This window comes from Mesoplodon densirostris, chromosome 10, assembly GCF_025265405.1.
Source record: "Mesoplodon densirostris isolate mMesDen1 chromosome 10, mMesDen1 primary haplotype, whole genome shotgun sequence".
Lineage (NCBI taxonomy): Eukaryota > Metazoa > Chordata > Mammalia > Artiodactyla > Ziphiidae > Mesoplodon > Mesoplodon densirostris.
The window spans coordinates 22,137,072-22,154,070 of NC_082670.1; the positions used below are offsets into that span (position 1 = coordinate 22,137,072).

General features: G+C 45.7%; 1 protein-coding gene and 4 non-coding genes across 5 annotated transcripts; 1 reads left to right on the forward strand and 4 right to left on the reverse strand.

Moving 5' to 3' along the window:
• Window positions 1-326: 326 nt before the first annotated feature.
• TRNAI-AAU (transfer RNA isoleucine (anticodon AAU)) lies at window positions 327-400 on the forward strand. The gene has a single exon. It is a non-coding gene; the product is annotated as a tRNA-Ile (tRNA).
• A 731-nt stretch (window positions 401-1,131) lies between these two features.
• TRNAR-ACG (transfer RNA arginine (anticodon ACG)) lies at window positions 1,132-1,204 on the reverse strand. The gene has a single exon. It is a non-coding gene; the product is annotated as a tRNA-Arg (tRNA).
• A 3,248-nt stretch (window positions 1,205-4,452) lies between these two features.
• Window positions 4,453-4,525, reverse strand: TRNAV-UAC (transfer RNA valine (anticodon UAC)). Its single transcript has one exon. It is a non-coding gene; the product is annotated as a tRNA-Val (tRNA).
• A 2,278-nt stretch (window positions 4,526-6,803) lies between these two features.
• Window positions 6,804-6,877, reverse strand: TRNAT-AGU (transfer RNA threonine (anticodon AGU)). Its single transcript has one exon. It is a non-coding gene; the product is annotated as a tRNA-Thr (tRNA).
• Window positions 6,878-13,734: 6,857 nt separating this feature from the next.
• On the reverse strand, window positions 13,735-16,785 carry LOC132497321 (POM121-like protein 2). Its single transcript, XM_060110414.1, is given in 4 exon segments — window positions 13,735-14,296; window positions 14,298-15,392; window positions 15,394-15,924; window positions 15,926-16,785. Coding segments are annotated over 4 exon segments (3,048 nt in total).
• Between the last annotated feature and the right edge of the window lie 214 nt (window positions 16,786-16,999).

Consider the following 16,999-nt stretch of genomic DNA (forward strand, 5'->3'; position numbering starts at 1 on the left):
GAAATGTCAGAAGTCGGTGGTCAATGCCAGTTTCTTTGTTCTTCCCCTTTAAAAACAGCCGTATCTCAAAGACGAAGGCGGAGCGGACGTGAGACTTGTCTCGCAGTCCCTTGCTCGGCGCCGTGCAACCCAAGGCTTCCTTTTGGACAAAGCGCTGCTGTCCGAGTTTGGCTTTCTGTGTAGAGGGCACAGCAGATCTTTGGTGGGTTACACATGGAGCAGCTAGGTATCCGAGGACCGTGAAAAGTAAACGTTTGTCTTTGCCCGAATAGGTACTGCGGGAAATGGTGGTTAAAAGTTTTAAGTGAAAGGGGCTGTTGCGGCGTGGCCGGTTAGCTCAGTTGGTTAGAGCGCGGTGCTAATAACGCCGAGGTCGCGGGTTCGATCCCCGTACGGGCCACGGGTGCTTTTACTCCTTACCATCCAAGGTGGTTACACGTCTCTGAGTACTTGGAAGGCACAGGTTACTTAAAAAAGCAAAGGAAAAAAAAAAAAAAAAATCAACACGTCACTCACGGTACACCCCTCCCCCCACCCCCGTTTTGGAACTGTCGAACCAGCGCTCTTCTGGAAGTCGCGGTGCTGGGAAGCAAAGTGCGTCCTGGAATGTTGAGCGCGCGGTGGTCAGGACCAGCTCCGATATCCGGTCCGCACAAGCCGGGTCTTTCTGGATTTACCATTACCTCAGTCAAAGCCTCTTGTCTTTCTATCCGGAAGGGGTTGAGGGGTAATTTAGTGAGGCTGATATTGGTGAAGACACTCGTAGATCCACGTTGTTTCTTTCTTTCTTCTTGTTCTTCCTCCTCCTCTTCCTTTTTCTTAAAGCCTCTTTGATTTGAATCTGTGTATAGGTGTCTCTGTGTGATCCTTTGTCCATATTTGCCGTGTGAGATTGAACCTTTGTCCATATTTGCGGTATGAGATTGAAACCAGGAAACGTTAGATTGTGAACGTTCCTGTGATCGCCTTTGAAGGGTCCTTCCGAGTTGCGCAAGAGGCGGGATTGATTGCCCTGTGGGGCAACAAGAAGGAAGGTGAGGGAGCTTTTCCCAGCACGTCACTGTGATCCGAGAAAGTTTGAAGACTTGGTGGGCGTGTCAATTGCAAGGCGATTGGGTGTCAAAAGGGTCCCGAGCCAGCCAGGAGTCGAACCTAGACTCTTCTGATCCGTAGTCAGACGCGTTATCCATTGCGCCACTGGCCCCCACGCAAGACGAGCGCTTGAGTATGCCTACTTAATTAAATGAAACCTCCGAAGTCGCTGGTTCCGGAATGAGGATAGAAATAACCGCAAAACCGTTGACTCCGACAGATTCATGTAATTTGCGGTGAGTGTATATAATACAACGTTGTTTTCAATTTCCATATTTAAAATCATAAGAATTGTAACCCTTAGAACATTCCATACGTGATAGCAAGAATGCCATTCCCTGAAAGCAAGTTTTCGCCTGCGAGTGCTCTTTGCTAATTTTTGCAATCAATCTGTTAATCTGCCATGCTTCCACCCGCGTCATATATTCTTATGTACTTCTATTGGACCCTGATGATGTGTGCGCGGATGACTAATGACTGCCCTGTATTCTCTTTAATTAAGTGTTACAAAATAGTGCACATTTATTTGGTTTGGAAATGCATTCGGCTGGAAGAATCACATCTTTTCCTCTTACTGTGAAAAGAGTAAGCCTCACTAAGAGGGAGAATCATGGGCAAACTCTGTGATAAACCATGCATCGGATAAAGGCATGCAAAAGTCAACGGTAAAGGCAAAAAGAGGCAAGAATTCAGTCATTCAGTAAAGGTACACACATTCCAGAAACCAAATTTGACATAGAATGTGGGAATTTAGGAACTGATTTAATACCACATACATTTCAAACAGACAGACATGCTCTTTTTAGACAATTTGGTTGTATGTTTATTTTAGTTTTCAAATTGGACAAAAGAGACGCCTCAAAATGTACAACTGCCTCGAGAGAAGGATCTTGGATGTTGAGAGAGAGACACGGTATGGCAATGTTCTTGACGGCACAAACTTGGAATCCGGAGTGCAGTGCCTTCTCATCCCAGCTTTGCCATCGTTCACCTAACTGGCTTTTGCGATAAAAGAGAGGTGTACAGTGCTAACAGAAATGTGAAGATTTACTTAGAAAGTTTTATCTGAAGGAGTAATGGTGGAGGTCAAGTTTCAAGGTTGAGGAGATGTTCGCTAGGTATACAGAAGTATTGGGGGCAGAACGAATGATATGTGCACACATCCCTGGGAAACAAGAGGGACTGCTGGCAGGTAGGACAGTGTGGTCGGGAGAGAGGGGGCAGTGAGGTACGAAATGAAGCTGAAGACATAGGAGTGGCCATGGAGAGGATTTCAGGCCATAATCTTCAGGGCCACATCATAAAATAGCCATCAGATGTTTAGGTGATAGGCAACTCTTTTAGAAACACTGCTTTCTGTCTGTCATACTTTTGTCCTCTCAAAGTTCACAGAATCTGAGATCTAGTCGGACCTAATCTAAGCAAAAGCCAGCTAAAATTCCCCCAAACATTTGAGAAAACTCCCAGGCATTCAGATCATGTGACTCCCCTTAGTCCACGAGGGACAAGAGCCAGGGTCCCTGTAAAGAGGAAGTACTAGTGGCACTGGCGTCCCAGGAAGGGAGGCGTTTAATCTTCATCTTTAAAACAGACATTTTTACTTCTGGTAATGGTAAAAGTTAAATGGTTAAAGCAGCTGAAACGGTATGTTTGTTTGTTTGTTTTTAATGGTTAAAGCAGATGTAAAAGGTATGTTTAATAGGTCGCAAAACAGGCTGCTCTAGTCAGGGTTAAGTTTTAGTTAAATCATATGTAAGCCATAATGACTTCCCCACACCTTAATATGTGAACATTTCTTCCGTAACCATCAAGTAGAAATACTGTATGCGGTACTTCACGTGTTTTTGTAAATAAAAAAAAATCGGTGCCTAGAACACACACACCATCAGCTCAATATACTATCAGAACATTTCCCCCTGCCCTTTCTCTCTTCTGAGAAATCCCTCACACAGCCCGGCAAATCCAGAGTGCGCTGTTCATGGTCCTGACTCCGGGAAGAGGCGGGCTTCCTGGTGGCAACGCGGACCATCTCCGCCCGCCGGGCAGGCACCTTGAGTTGAGCGGGATGCCGAGCCCCGGAAGTGTCCGAGAGGAGCCCCTGCCGGCCTCGATACCCTGCCTGCGAGGGCCCCCGCGCCCCATTCCGCGTACGTCTGTCCCACAGACTTGTCTCTAAACACACACGCCGGTAAACCCACCCTAACCCCTTTCCGAGCCCGGCCGGGACTGTTCTGTGCCTAAATGCAACTGCTTTTTGAACCCACGTAAGCGACAGGTCTCTGCGCCCAAAGGACAACTCGTGGCAGCCAGCGGCCACCCCTCCCAGGCAAGCCTAGGTGGCTGAGGCGGGTCGGCCTACGGATCCCGGCGCGCAGCCTGGGCTTCCGGAGAAGGGGCGGCTTGGCCTTGACCGCGTTGTGGAAACACCTGAGCAGAGAGACCCGGATCAAGGAGGACTGCAGGCCGAGTCGCCGAGGGTATTGACGGGGGTATGAACGCGGACCCCGGGAACTAGGAGAGAAAGGAAAGGACAGTGAGGTTAAGCAACGGCCTCTGCCGGGCACAAAATCTCCGTGTAGTTTCTGGGGACGGGAAACGTTTCTGATTCATTTCCTCCACCCCCTCCTCCATTGCTCTCCACCTTCTCCACACACAAAATTTATATTGAAGGTTTCTGAAAATATTTCTGGCAAGGATAAAAGAAAATGCCAGAGATGGAAGACATCTGGAAACATCACCTTTTGTTTTTCGTTTGTTTGATTTACATCCTTGTTTGTCTGATGGCATTCATTCACTTATTCATTTCTAATTGCGGTAAGCATACCTCAGCTGCTTCCTGGCCATTTGCTTGCATTTCAACTCATTTGCCTATACAGTGAAAGTGAAAACGGTAAAGTCTGTTGAAGAAAATCTAGCAAAATACTCCATGCCTTTGAGATGAGCAACTATATGTTAGACAGGACCTAATAAGCACTAAGCATACAAAAAAGATTGCTACACTGTACCACCACCACCACCACCAACCCCCGCAAAAAAAAAAACCAAACAAACAAACAAACAAAAAAAACAAAAAACTGAACACGTTTTTCCTCAAGAGTCCGTTCGCAGAGAAAAACACTAGGCACAGACTGGAAGGACATACTCATAATTCACACATTGTAAAAGGTGTTGGAGTCCGAGGAACCTACAGAAATGTTAAAATGCAGTAAGTACTTTAACAAGATGTAGGTGTGAGCACTGCTGCTGTGAGGATAGGTTGGAAACCCTTTGTTTTGAGGTCGGGCACCTTAGAGAGGGCAGCAAGGTAGTAAGGAAGTAGTCGTACTTGTGGGTAAAGTGGCAAAAGCGTAGGCAAATAACTGTTTCCGCCCGGTTTCGAACCGGGGACCTTTCGCGTGTAAGGCGAACGTGCTGACCACTACACCACGGAAACGTCACACGCACGTGGGATTTTACAAGTCCAATAGAACGACATTTCCTTGGTGCTCCCCAAGTCTAATATTTTTGAGTATTTCTCTTTTAGTGTATTATCACTCACTCACTTCGCTTTCCCTCCTTTTTAAAAACGTGTTAAAATAAGAATATAGGAACTCTACGACTCATAACCAAACGTAACTCAAAAGCAGAGTCCAAATTCCTTCCCCAACATCAGGCAGGGTAACCTCAGGCTCCTAGAGCATGTGATTACAAGGAACTACCCGATAGTACCTTGTGACTTTCATTTCCATGTCTCTTGCTCATCGTAGGACCCAGGACATAACACACAGAGCCCTGAAGACCCCCAAACTTCCGAGAGGGCATGCTTGTCCGGAGGAGACTGCTGAGCGGGGGCGGGGTGGGCTGTGCCCCAGGAGGAAGTGACAAAAGGAGTGGTGTTTGGGAATTCCTGGGACCGGACTTTGTGCCGAGTAGGTTGAGGTGGGAGTCGTCAGTCAACTTCTTATCCAGTGTCACTCACACTGGCCTGGAACGCCTGTGCTCTGAGCGACGTCAATCTGTGCAAAAGCTGGCGTACTGGCCTATACTTTTTATTTTTCTTCTCACTTCACCTGACCTTCGTCACTGTGTTTGTCCACTTCCCAGCTTTTACCTCAAGGATCAGGAAGGTGCTCAGCAGCAAAACCATGGCCTTTCCTCGAATTCTCTGTGAGAAATTCGTCATAGGACAGCTCTGCAACAGCACGTCTGACAAAGAGCAAAGCTGCAAACTCCTGCTCTCAACAACTCAAACTTGGATTGGTCACAGGGTTGCAGGAAACAGAGAAGAGAGACAGTATTTCCCAGCTAGCAAGATTGGAGTCCGTTTTTTCCCTGATATCGAGTTGGCAGCATAAATGATGATTTATTATTTTCCAATAATTTGATTAGAAGTTTATCGTAAAGCAGTCAGTGAGTGGCCCCCAACGTGGCCAATCCTGACCCTACCAGATGTCCTGAAAAAGTATGCAAGCCTGAGGTAGCAAAGGGCACATGCACTGAGTATTATAATAAGATTGCACGAAATCAGTTAATTATTTTTAAAATTGCCAAATGAAACCACAGAGATAAATGATCACTCATTTTCTGGTACAGATGAACTTATTTGCAAGGCAGAAATAGAGACAAAGATGTAGGGAACAAAGTGATGGATACCAAGGGGGGAAGGGGGAGTGAGATGAATTGGGAGATTGGGATTGACCTATATACACGGCTATGTATAAAAGAGGTAACTAATGAGAACCTACCACATAGCACAGGGAACTCTACTCAGTGCTTGTGGTGACCTAAATGGGAAGGAAATCTAAAAAAGAGGGGATACATGTGTACGTATAACTGATTCACTTAGCTGTACAGCGGAAACAGACACAACATTGTAAAGCAACTATATACTCCAGTAAAAATAGACTAAAAAGAAAAGAGGAAACGGTCATAACACTACTTGATTTACACTACTCTAATTTATATTAGAATTTTCCCCTTGTTCTTTTATTTGTTTTGGATTAGATTTGACTAAAGGCAAATGAGTAAAAACAACTCCAGACTCAGTAATCGGTGTGGAAAATAGCTGTAAACAAATGAAAGTGCAGAACTTGAAAGCACACCCATCGAAACTAGATCACTAATTCAGTAGCCTTGCCTCACACTGTATGGTCCACGTAACAGTAGTGTAGACGTCACTCATCTGGGAGACTGTAGAAATGGTGACTTTCAGGCCCTGTTGCAGATGTAGTAATCTAACACCCTCATTGTAGTGGACCACACCAGGTCATTCACATGCTCACAAAATTTTGAGAAGCATGGCTCTAAGGCGCTATTTAATGTGCCAAAAAGCTCTCTGGCGCAAAATTGGGAGGATCTGAGGGGAGAGGTTGACCGTCCAATGAATCAATCAAGAAAAACAAACGTCTGCGTTGTGTTAAAAGTTCTAGGAGGCAAAAATAATTGAAGAGATCACACAAAACCGAACTGGCAATGTCTGACACCTGATCTGAAAGGTAAAGGAAAGAGCAAGAAGCAACCCCTCTAGGCAATTCCAATCTTCATCTCATGATTTCAGGGCAAGTATTCTGGGTTCTTAGCACCTTTCAACGCTCTTGGGAGAGTTGTTGATATTATATTTATTTTTTAAGCAAGGGGACTATTGCTGTCCCCATTTCCTCCTAGGACTTCAAGGCATGTAAACTCCAGTTAATTCCAATTTTTGTTTGCCATGTTTAAAACGTTGCCACCTAAGGCCCCACTGGGACTCGAACCCAGGATCTCCTGTTTACTAGACAGGCGCTTTCACCAACTAAGCCACGGAGCCAACCATAACACGGTGCTCATTCTTATAGTATTTGAAGCCGATGTCACTTTCTTGTTTCCCCAATGCATTTCTCAAGAATTTTTGATTAATGATAGTCTTGGGACTACTTCTTAGAATTTGTATCAAGTTCTTTTACTTTCTCTCGCCTGAAATATGCACAGAAGTTTACATGCTGTGTCAAGACAAGCAAAACTTTCTGAGCCTCTGGACCCTTGAAATACGTAGCCAAACCATTTCACTTCTAGGAGCTTTTACAGCTTCGTTATAGGAGATATTTCTCAGTTTCAAGTCTGCAACTGGGAAATGATGGTGCTTATCGGTCTTGAAACATAACATGAACTGGAGCACTTTGAAGGACTTCACCACACCATCTGCTACTCTTACTGTGAAAAAGCAATATCTTACAAAAGAGAAATGTGCTTCCCAATATTGATTTTGGAGCTATGTGGCAGGTAAAGGCAAGCAAAAGGAAAAAAGAAGGTAAGAATTCAGCAGATGCATGCATGTTAAGAACGATGTTTGAAACAGAGATATAGACAATATAAAACTTAGGTAGACATGTCTTACTTAAAAATGTCATAAAGTTCTTAACTGGTCCTAGTTCCTGAAATAAACAATCAATGCATAAATATCAGAGAGTTGTCCTCTCCTTTGAGAATGAGAGGCAGTATGGAATGATGCTTCAGAGCACAAACTGTGATGTCAGGCTCCATTGGTTCTTTGTTCCAAACCTGTCATTATATTTGTGACCTTGAGAAAATAATGTAAAATCTCTATTTCTTGTGTTCATTTACTCAGATTCTTTGGGGAGTGCAGGCAGATTGTGTAGGTTATGACTAGCCTCAATCTATAAGACTTCTACAAGCGTGTTATATCTAGGCCAGGTACACAACATTGCTTCCTGAGCTGATAGAGAATAGTGTAAGGAAACTGCCTGTATCTCTTGCAATAGCAGGCAATTTGTTTCCTTTTGCTGTTTATTTCAACAGCTCTAGCTGCTCAAGTACTTCTGTAAAGGTAGGTCACATTTTCCACTCATTTCTATTTGAAGAACTTCTTCGTTGTAATCAAATCTGTAAGATTTAAAATTTTCTGCCCAATGCAATACACCTCTCCTATTGTATTTTAAGTATCAGGTATTATGTGTATTAATGGGAAGACTAAGTTAAATTAGGAACCACCTGCATTTATGCACATCAGAGATGCCTAAAACTTAAAACACACACACACACACACACACACACACACACACACACACACACACAAATCCACCCAGCATTAAAGTAATCTATGAAGTCTTGAAGAACAAAAAAGAAGGCGTGATTAATACTACCTGGGAGAAGTCTGAGCTCTGTGAAGAATCCACCAAAGAACATTGAACTGGCCACTGCTCTTTCTGAAAAACTTGGATTTTATAATGGGGTCACGGTGTGATAGATAAACCCAGTTTTGTGGGGCAGGATGTAACAAAGAGAAGTGGTTTAGATGTTTATTGGCCCAAATGGAAACATTTTAGGCCCAAGATAGGAAAGAAAACACTTTGGGTGTGATGTGAAACTTTGTGAGAGAAACCCACCGAACTTCAAGTTCAACATAAACCAGATGGCTCCATTTCAGATGTCTTTTACTGGCTAAAGACAAATCTCATTGGTCTGGTTTGCATTTCAGTGTGCGAATGGGACTCTAGGAGAGGATCTGGCAGGACAAGTATACATCATCTAGCACAGATAACCATAGAAATATCTCTGCCACATCCCTCACCAAAATAAGACATCAATATCACATTCCTTCAGCTTTGAACAACTACCTATCACGGAACTAATGTCAACCAGGCGTTTGCCTCAACACTGACTTCAGTGGTGGCAAAGAGACATGTTTCTTATTGTAATTTTTAAAATTAAATTTTTATTTTGGAATAATTTTAGAAAAGTTGCAAAGACAATACAGAGAATTGCCTTATACCCATTACCTAGTTTCCCTTAATATTAGCTTCTTCCATTATCATGGTACCTTTGTTAAAACTAAGAAACCAACGTGGGTACTTTATTAATAACTAAATTCCTGACTTTGACTATATCACACTAGTTTTTACACTAATGTCTCTTTTGTTTCCAGGATCCTACATTGTATTCAGCCTCCTCTAGTCTGTGATGGTTTCTCAGTGTTGATGAAGTATTTCTGTAGCATACTTGACTGTTTTCCAATCTGGGTTTGTCTGATATTTTTTACATGATTGGTTTGGGGTTATAGGTTTTTGTGGGAGACCACAAAGATAAAGTACGTGTCCCATCGCATCATAACAGATGTGACATGATAGGAGCATAGCTTACCATTGGTGACGCTGACCTTGATCATTTTTAAGGTAGTGTTTGCCATTTTTCTCCCTTGTGAAGTTCCTATTTTTTTCCTACTTCCTACTCTACTGTTCAGAAGGTAGTCACTCAGTATGGCCCATATTCCGGAAGGGAGGGGATTAAGCTTCATCTCCTGCGGGGGTGGGGGTGGGGGGGTAGTATTTACTTATATTAGTCGGAATTCTTCTGTAAGGAAAAGGTTTCCCTTCTCCTGTATTCTTTGATTGATTTATTTATATCAGTATGGACTCATGAATATGTATTGTATACTTTGGATTATAATCCAAAACCACACTCTCTGTTATCCAAACTGTTCCAGCGTTGGTCATCGGGAGCTCTTTCCCTGTTATAAAGAGACAATTGGCAAAGCTGTTTCTTTCCTACTGTGTTGATATTAATAATTCTCTTTTCCCCACACATTATATAAAAAAATCTTGTTTCACCTTTCGCTGAACTAGTTAAGATCCAAGTGTGGAAGTGTAGAAAGTGTGGATGGTTTCCCAGTTTATTTTCGGATGAAAATAATCCAATAGGGTCAGTTTCTTTGCAAGAATCAGTGACCCAGTGGAAAAATAATATGCCCAAAGCGGCTCTATTTCCCTTGCTAGTCACTCACTACTATCCTTTCACCCTGTTGATGGGATTCAAAGGAGGACTTCAACCTTGGGGAAAATCAAAGATGTGTGTTTAAATTTTTTTTAAGTTCTCAGCGCGAGGTTCGTCTGTCTCCCTGACATTAATTGTGACATCGCAGTGGACCTGAGACTGGAAGAACTGTCATCTGTGTAGAAATGTAAGAGGAAAGCCTTGTCGTACAAATTGGCCTGTACGGGGATCGAACGCGCGAACTTAGCGTTATTAGCACCACGCTCTAACCAACTGAGGTAGCTTGCCAACAAACTGGTCGCTGGTATCTGTAGGCAATTAAATAAAAGGGAAACAAAATGGTTTCTTCAAATTCTCGGGACGGGGGATGGGGCGGGGGAAGGCGGTGAGGGAGGAGAAGGAAAGGGAACACAAAGAACTGAAACAACCGAAAAGTAACGTTAATTTTTTAAATCTCCACATTCTTCCTGTTTCACAGGAACAAAACATTCACAGGACAAAACATTTAGCCTAATTGAACTCTACTTCTTGGGGGCCTCTCTCCAACTGACGACTCTGAGCCCCCCCAAAAGATCAGATTCAAAGTCCCCGAGGGAGGCTTCCTTCCTCCTACCTATTTAAAATAATTTATAAAAATAAATTATTTTTAAAATAATTTTATTTCATACTATCCGAGTCCTTAATCCATCTGGAATTCATTTTTGTTAATTGTATGAGATGAAGCAGTCTCTTTTATTTTTTGAAGAGTTTAGCTACTAGTACCAACTGCACTTGAAAATTTCATTAGCTTCCTGCCGTTCTAAAACGACGAATTTAGCCCTCTTTTTCATATTCTATACCCTCCCCGTAAGGGATCTCACCTTTTCCCAAGATTTCGATATTCTAAGGTACATTGACAATGCTCCAATCTTTCCCTAGCCCTCACCAGACACTCCATACATTCATTTGCTCTAACCAAAAACCTTTGCTTTATTCCGGATTCCTCTCTTCCTCTCACACCTCACAACCCCTTTAAGAGCAAATCGGTTAAATATATATAGAAATCTGACCACTTCTCACCGCTTGCGTTGTAAGCGTCCTCGTCTGGGCCACCATTGAATCCCACCTGGATTCCTGCAGAACCCTCCTCCCAGTCTCCCCTCTTTCACTCCTCTACCGTCCCAGCTCAGCCAGCAGCCAGAACAGTCCTAAAAGTGAGTCGAGTCATGTCATTTATTTGTCCCAAAGCCTCTACTTGTTCCACATCTCACTCCTGGGGACTTCCACCGGGTTTTCTCTTTGCCTGGAATCCTCTTCCCTCATACTCTGGCATGGCTAAGTCTCTCAGGGAGTTCAAGTCTTTGCTCAGATGTCAACCTCTCATAAGAGCTCAGATGAAACTGTAGCGCCATCTTAATCCACCTAGCCTGCTCTATATTTTTGCCATGCCGTTTACAATCTCTTTCACATGGTAGTTATTTCTTATTATGTTTATTGTTTATTTTTTAATCACACCCCCTACTAGAACATAAACTCCACAAGAACAGGAATTTTATCTGTCACTGAGAACATCCCAAGTATTAGAAGAGTGCCTAGTAACCAGTATCAGACGCCCAGTAGTTTTTGAGTGAATGGATGATTGAATATGACAACTATTTCCTTCATATTCCATAGTCATTTCACACTCAGTCTATACAAAATTCCATGTATTCTGCCAAAATCGCATTTTCCATCCTCCAAGTCAGATGGCTAAGGGTCGGTCTTCTCCAACTCCCCCTTACCCTTATTCCGCCCATCTCCTCTGCCCACACGGTGCAACCTGTCACCAAGTCCTGCTTCTTAATCCCTCCTCTCTCTACTGCCTCCCCACGCCCACCGTTAACTACCTGGTTAACAATCCCTGTTAACCAGGTAATTAATTACCTAGCTTGAATGTACTGTATCTTTCATCTTTGTTGGTGTCTCCGCAGCCTCCCACACATTTCCAAGCCTCCAGCCTGTCCCCATTTGACTCCTCCCTCACATGACAGCTAGAGCAATCTAAACCCAAGCTTGTCTCTTTCCTACTTAAAATCTTTCCATGACTCTCCATTGCATTTGGAACGCTGTGCACATTGCACGACATGGTTTATAAGCATATCCATGACCTGCCCCTTCTTCTCCCAAACCATGTCTGACTCCTTGAAAGTGATCCAGATAGATGCATTCTGTCTTCCAGACCCTCCTGTGCACGTGTTTTGTCTTTAGCCTGAAATACCCTTCTCCAGTTGCTAGAACTGGAGAACACACACCGTAAAACAGAATTCAAGTTTCAGGACTTAGATAAGATGACCTTCTGCCCTGCTTCCATTCCCTTAGTACCTGTCGCTTGTTGTGGAATCACTGGCTTACTTACCAGTCTCCCCACTAAATTGTAATCTCCAAAGCAGAAGTTTTCCTTCACCTCTGAATGGCTGGTGCAAAGCACGATACAAGGTATATAGTCATCACTGTAGAAATGTTAAATTATCATGTAAAGACTGTAGAAATTGTCTAATACTTTTCCTCTTGCCCCCCTCTGTAAGATGGCAGTCTTGGGTTGTGGAATGCCTTTCAAAATAGAAACAGCATGAAAAAAAAAAAAGAAAAAGAAAAAAAGAAACAGCATGGATATTTAGAGTCATATATACCTGGGTTAGAGTTCTGACTTTGGTGATTTGCTGTAGTGAGGGAGAAGCGAACACACACTTTGGAGCCAATAGGGTTGAAATCCCAAATCTAACCTTTACTAACTGGTTGAGCTTGGGCAAGTTTCTTAATATCCTTCTGCCTCTGAATAGATATGAGTTTTATAGCAATTCCTGTATCATACACTCATTTCAACAATTTATTTTTATTTTATCAACCAACTTAAGATTGCTTATTTTTCCAGTTAGGTCTCTTCCAAGGTATCCATAAAACAGGAGATAGATGTATGCAGGGAGTCATTCTTGCCTTTTCTTTTTTTCCATCAGGATGCTGCGTGCTAAGGAATATGCCATAGCTACTCATAGACCTCCCATTGGTTACAGTACAGAGGTCAGCTTAGGTATCTGCTCTTCCTCCCTTTCTCCCTTTGTTCTCAGGCCCAAGAGTTTTCCTGCCCTACCCACCCTATCTGGGAGAAATGTGAGGTAGAGGGTGATTTTATAAGGTACAAATTAAAAGAAAAGTAGAAGATTTGGTTCCCTAATTGAGCATTTCTCACTCGTAATTATGGAGGAATTATGACCTATGGTGTAAAGAAAAGAAGCAAGGTTGCACCACTCTTGTGTTTTTCCTCCCCTGGCCCTCCCATGGATGCTCTCATGGGTAGACCATTGATCCTCAAGAAAAAGTTGGCCTCAAGGTCAAATTGCATTAAAAGCTTCTCTAAAATAAAAAAAAATTAAACTAAAAAAAATCTTCTCCAAGAACAAAGTGAGGAACAAAATGGCAAGAAATGAGCAATTGGCCTCCCTAGGAGACCAAATAAAGGAACCACTTCTTTGAGCCAAATAAAAGCAGGCTAAGATTTAGAGAGAATCTATTCCTCCTCCCAAAGATGCAAGAGAATGTGGGTTGTACTTTTTGCCTCCCTGGTATGTCTGTTCTCAGAGAAAAAAGCAGAAGGCAGTGTCCTGACTGAGCTCACCCTTGACACAGAAAGGAGTGGGTAGGGAGGGGAAGGCAAGGCTCTGTTCAATTCCAAAGCTTTGGTTCCACTCAGTTTCATTCTGCTATCACCACTAGATACTTTAGTCCTTCATTTTCCTCTAGAATGTAGATTAGGACCACAAGGTGAATGTGTAAAGCTCTCAGCTTAGATCTGGGGTATTTTTGCTGTAGAGAATTAGAAGTGACTGAGGCGCTTCACTATGCTGAGGTCAAAATCAGGGTACGAATGGCAAGGAACACAAGTTATTTCTTGTGGGCATGATGCCTTCGGGAATGCCCTTGCTCCCTATTCTTTGGGGTTTTTGATTTTGCACCAATGGAAAATGAAGGGGCTGATGATCTGAAAGGTCTTCTCCCAACAGAGCCCTGGGGCGGTGGAGAGGGCATCCCAAAGCCAAGGCTGCTGCCTGCCTTAAATGATCCAGTGACAGGGGTGCTCTGAGCAAAGGGGGCCATGCAGGGGTCTCCAAACATAGTTTGTCTTGCAGAAATGCTGGCCTTCCCCAAGGCAAAAGGTGTGCCCTGGCTGGTCCAGCCCTGGTTGTTTGGGCCCCAGCCTTTCCCCAAGGGTGTGATGGTGCTAGTGCTCCCACTTGGCACTGCTCCAGTGCTGAGTGCTCCAGAACTGGAGCTCACGTCTGGGGCAGTGACGCTGATCCCAGTCTCCTCACAGTCCGTAGGGCTCACTAATCCCCCAAAGTCAAATGGTCGTGGGGCTGTGCTGCCAAACACTGAGCCACACGCCCCACTCCGGTGGGTTGGGGTGACAACTCCCAAACCATTCTCATTAGCTTGACCAAAGGGAACCTACTGGAGTGCTGTCAAAGGCCGGCCGGAAGCTGGCAAGGATGTGAAAGGTGGAGGCCGATGGTGCCACACCCCCAAAGGCCGACTGCATGGTACCCCTGAAGGGTGGTTGGGCTGGAATCGGTGTTGGGATTGAGGAGGCCACTGTTGAGTTTCCAATAATGGAAGAGCTACGGAAGCTTGGGCCAAGGGCCGGTTGTGGGGCTTCTTGCTTCTGCACATATGCAGCCCCAAATGCAGGTTGGGGAGTGGCTCCCAGGGATAGTGGGAAAGGTGGCCTTGAGCATGACTCCAATGGAATTGTGAATGCTGAGGTCGAACTGGAGATCCTGGATGACAATGCAGGCTGGTTGGTGGTTACTAGGGCTGAAGATGCCAGAGGGCTACCCACGGTGCTAAAATTGGCAGTGCTCCTCGTAGGGGATATCTGGACAGCACTGGGAAGAACCTGGCTAAAGATGGTGACTGTGTGCACAGTAGGAACGGTTGGACACTGGCACAGTGGGAAAGTGAAGCCTGCAGCTGGGGAGAAGCTGGCCCTGAAGGCACAGGCAGCCCCGAGTGGGAAAGGGGGGCAAGTGGAAGGGATAGAGCAAGTGCTGCCCATGGTACTGGTGACATTCACTACACCAAATCCCAAAGGTGGCTTAAAGGAGCCTTTGGATGTGCTGGCTGGGGTGGTGGACATGACTACAGTTGTAGCCTTGACCAGGCCTTGGAAGAGACGGGTAGAAGCAGGAGTAGGTGGAGGAGAGGTCTGCTTGAAAGAGAAAGGAGCTCTCACGGGCATAGTTTTAAGTGGTCTTATGCTGCCAAAGACAGGCTTGAAGGTGGGAGTTGAGATACCCGGAGGTGAAGATGCTGCAGCTGTGCTTGAAATTCTGGAATATGAGGAGCCTCCTATTTCACTATTGGCTGGGAGCCCCAAAATGGGTTTTGACATGCGGTCAGCAGAAGTTGCAACAGGAGGCGCAGATGCAGGAAGATGGGGAGCTGGGCTGCTGATCAGTCCAAACAAAGTGCTTTGCATAGTGGGTGCTGCAGGGATAATGGCAGGTGAGTCTTGGGGTATGGCAGCCTGAGAGGCTGAAGGTGTCGGTGACTGGTGCTGTGGGAGAAACAAGGGTCAGAAGGATGAATGTAGTTGTGGGTTTTGAGTCTGAAGAGGTGCCTGAAAGGGGCTCTGACTGTGAGCACCCATGCGAGGCCAGCAGGCTCGCTGTCTTCAGAGGCGAGTGGGCCACACTGATTGCCTCTCCGGTAGGTTGTGGGAAGGCCAGTGGACTTGGAGACTTCTGCATTTTATGTAAGCTTTCCAACTGAGGATCAGTGCCCTGGGACAGGAGAGGCTGAATAGCAGACCAAGTGTCAGGGACAGAGTCTGTGGTGACCTCAGTCGTATCTTCTCTGGCTTTGTTGCTCCGTTGGAGTCCAGCTTTCTTCCCTAAGGCCAGGTCTTCGGGGACTGCATAACCAAGCTGAGGAGGTGGAGTCGGGGACAGCAGCCTCCCAGGGCTTGATAGAAGCAGGGGAATCTGATTTTGCTGCCCAGAGCTGCCAGATGTTTCTGGGGACTCATCTGATACCAGTGGGACTGGAGACTGAGACGGATCACCAATGTTCTTTCCTTTTTATTGGCCACTCTGGTATCTGGAGTGATGTACTGGGGATACTTCTCTTCCAAGGCTCAGAGAAATCTCTAGAAGAGCTGTAAGAGCTTGCAATAGCATTTCTTTGGGAGCTAAGGGGGCCACCTGTGTGTGTGCTGGCCAAGGAGTCCATGGAGGAGCAGCTGGGCCCGTTATTCAAGCTGTGATCTGAGCCCCAGCAGTCGAGGCTTCTCTTCAGAGGCTCAGGGCTGGGCACAAAAGAAGTGCGGACTCCATTTTGCATCAGAGGCTTAATCGCAGATGGTCTGGTCTCTGGAATCCTTCTCTTACTGTCCAAGCTCTCATGGAACAGTGGTTCTTCCCACCTCACTTTCCCCTTCTTGCACTCTCTGAGGGCCCTCAGCACTGTCTCCTTCGCACATGGGTCTGGGGGCTTCTCAGAAGGTGAGACCCCTGCAGAGTTCGTTACCTCTGCTGGGGCAGTGGAGGGGGGCGCTGTCCGCTCACGAGGAGCGAGCCTGATGGTCACCGGGCTCCATGTTGCCCTGGGGTGCCGGAGAGACCAGATACTCCGCTTGAAGTAACTTTCCCACCATGAGGGATGAGGCCCCATGATGGAATTCCGGGACCTGTTCATGGGAAAGCGCCTCCAAGCCTCATTGAGCACGCACGCGTTGGGACTGGTAGGATCCCAGTTCGGCAGCCTCCTCGCAGGTCTGTGCCGAGGGGCAGGGTGGGCACGATGGACGTGCTGAACCCGGGGGACCTGATGAAGGGGCTGAGCTGGCCGGCGGTTCAAGGGCCTCTCCGACAAGTCTGTGCGCCCCCCTGCTGGGGACGACGGCGAGAGTCCCAGCTCGCCCACGTAAGTGCCCATGTGGGCAGTGAGGCGGGGTCGGTGCCTTTGACTTCGGGTTTGGGCTCCCGAGGTTTCGGACGCCTGGTGACTCAGCCGCAGTCGAAGTGTTCCGGTGACGGTTGGGATCCCTGCGCGAGGAAAGTGAAAGGGTCTCGGGAATCTCCTCACCCTCCAGGTCCTGCAACCGGAAGTGAGCGGCCGGTGGAAACAGAGGACACGCGGGACCTCGGCA